At 54.6% G+C, this 2,028-nt stretch overlaps 1 protein-coding gene across 1 annotated transcript; it reads right to left on the reverse strand.

Moving 5' to 3' along the window:
* Positions 1-158: 158 nt before the first annotated feature.
* On the reverse strand, positions 159-1,982 carry ASPGLDRAFT_86537 (uncharacterized protein). The gene has a single exon (XM_022550392.1). It carries the CDS (start codon positions 1,567-1,569, stop codon positions 175-177), a length of 1,395 nt encoding a protein of 464 aa, XP_022395116.1. The 5' UTR covers positions 1,570-1,982; the 3' UTR covers positions 159-174.
* Positions 1,983-2,028: the final 46 nt, after the last annotated feature.

Below are 2,028 nucleotides of genomic sequence, written 5' to 3' on the forward strand. Positions count from 1 at the left end.
ACCTCCCACTAATACATAACATCATAGCGTACATCAGTCATCAAAATCAGAAACCCAACAACTCGCCAACAAAAGAAGCCAAAACGTATTAAAAAAAAAAAAAAATGTTCACACAAAAAAAAAAAAAAAAAAAAAAAAAAAAAAAAAAAAAAAAGAATACAAAACCGAAGCAAATCAACAAACCACAACAGTAGCCTTAAGAATCTGTCTCAATTTCGACGGCCGCGGAGGCTGAGGAGTCTCAAGTTGTCGACTTCGATGGTGATGAGAACGATGACGGTGCTCTTTCTCGCCCGAATGCCGGCGATGACGAGATTCTTTCTCCTCAGCTTCCTTCTGTTGCTGTTCTTGCTGCTTCTGTTGCTCTTCCTGCTCTTGCTGCTCCTTGAGCTTCCTCTCCTCCTCTTCAGCGGCCTTTCTGCGTGCCCGTCTTGCTTCTCGCTCTTCTCGTCGGGCTGCTTCATCATCGCCGTCGTCCTTGTTGCTGTGGCGAGATCTGGTGGAGTGTGAACGTTCGAGTGACTTCCTTCCCTCATCACGGGTGCGGCTATGGCTGTGGCTGTGGCTATGGGCATAGCTCTTCGAAGACCGACGACTTCCATGACCGTGGTCATGGTAGCGCACGTTGGCAGAGGCTTTGTGGCCATTAATCATAAGCAAGGGACCGTTCGTGTCGGACTCCGTGTTCATGTACTTCAGGAAGGCTCGAGGCTTTGGTGCTGAAGAAGCCGACATCGCCGCGTGCTTCGAGGAGGCCAAGTCTCGCTCATAGCTTACCGAACTCCGACGTCTTGATTTGGTTTCGAGGACTTCGCTTTCCTTCCCAACGGTTCGTTCAGTTCGTTCAGACCGCGAAGCACGTCTAGATCGTCTTTGCTCCCTTGGTTGCGATTCTCCGCGCTCTCGTTCCCGCTCCTCTGATCGGCGGCCTCTTTCGATAACGGCGACTTTGTGGTGTTTTGTTCGCTTATCCTCGTGCTTGGCCTTCTCTTCATGCTTTCTTTTGGCTTCTCCCAATGCCTTCACCCAACGGTTCGTGATGGCGTTACCATCACCCTTGCCGCCGCGTTCGAGATCGCGATATCCATAAGATGAGCTCCTAGAGTGGCGTCGTTCGCCGTCCACATCTGTAGACCGTCGCTTCTTTCTGCGCGAATGTATAGCTGCAGCACCTGCTGCTCCGGCTGCCACAGCCCCCGCAGCAGCGGCGGCTTCTGCAAGGTGATCGTCCTTAGATGATTCTCCACCATCAGCATCAGCAGGCGGTTCTTCAGGAGCAGGCTCTTCAGCAGGTGGCTCCTCAGCCGGGGGAGCTTCTTCAGCAGCTGGTTCAGTGGGTGTCTCCTCTGGCGCAGGCTCGTCCGGAGCAGGAGCTTCTTCGGGAGTTTCCTCAGCAACTGGTTCCTCTTCAGGAGCAGTCTCTTCAGCGGGAGCCTCAGCTGGCAGGTCTTCTGCAGGTAGTTCTTCAGCAACTGGCTCTTCAGCGGGGGCTTCTTCAGCGGGAACTTCTTCTGGTGCAGGTTCTTCAGCGGGCTCTGCTGGAGGGTCTTCAGCAGCTTCTTCGGGCATAGGCTCTTCAGCAGGGGGTTCCTCGGGAGCTTCTTCTGCTGGTGGCTCTTCAGTCGCAGCAGACTCTTCAGGAGCAGCGTCCTCAGCAGGAGGTTCTTCAGCGGCGGGTTCTTCAGCAGGAGCCTCCTCTTCGGCGGGAGCTTCCCCAGGTGCAGGCTCTTCCGCAGGAGGTTCTTCAGCAGGTACCTCTTCTGCCGGAGGTTCTTCGGCTGGAGCTTCCTCTTCAGGGGCAGGGTCTTCAGCAGGCTCGTCAGCAGGTGCCTCTTCCACAGCAGGCTCTTTTTCTGCCGGGACTTCTTCAGCTGGAGTTTCTTCCGATGATTCCCCAGCAGGTGGTTCCTCAGTAGGCGCTTCCTCAGAAGGCGGTTCTTCAACGGCGGGTTCTTCAACGGCGGGTTCTTCAACGGCGGGTTCTTCAACGGCGGGTTCTTCAACGGCGGGTTCTTCAACGGCGGGTTC

Source organism: Aspergillus glaucus (assembly GCF_001890805.1).
Source record: "Aspergillus glaucus CBS 516.65 unplaced genomic scaffold ASPGLscaffold_68, whole genome shotgun sequence".
Classification (NCBI taxonomy): Eukaryota; Fungi; Ascomycota; class Eurotiomycetes; order Eurotiales; family Aspergillaceae; genus Aspergillus; species Aspergillus glaucus.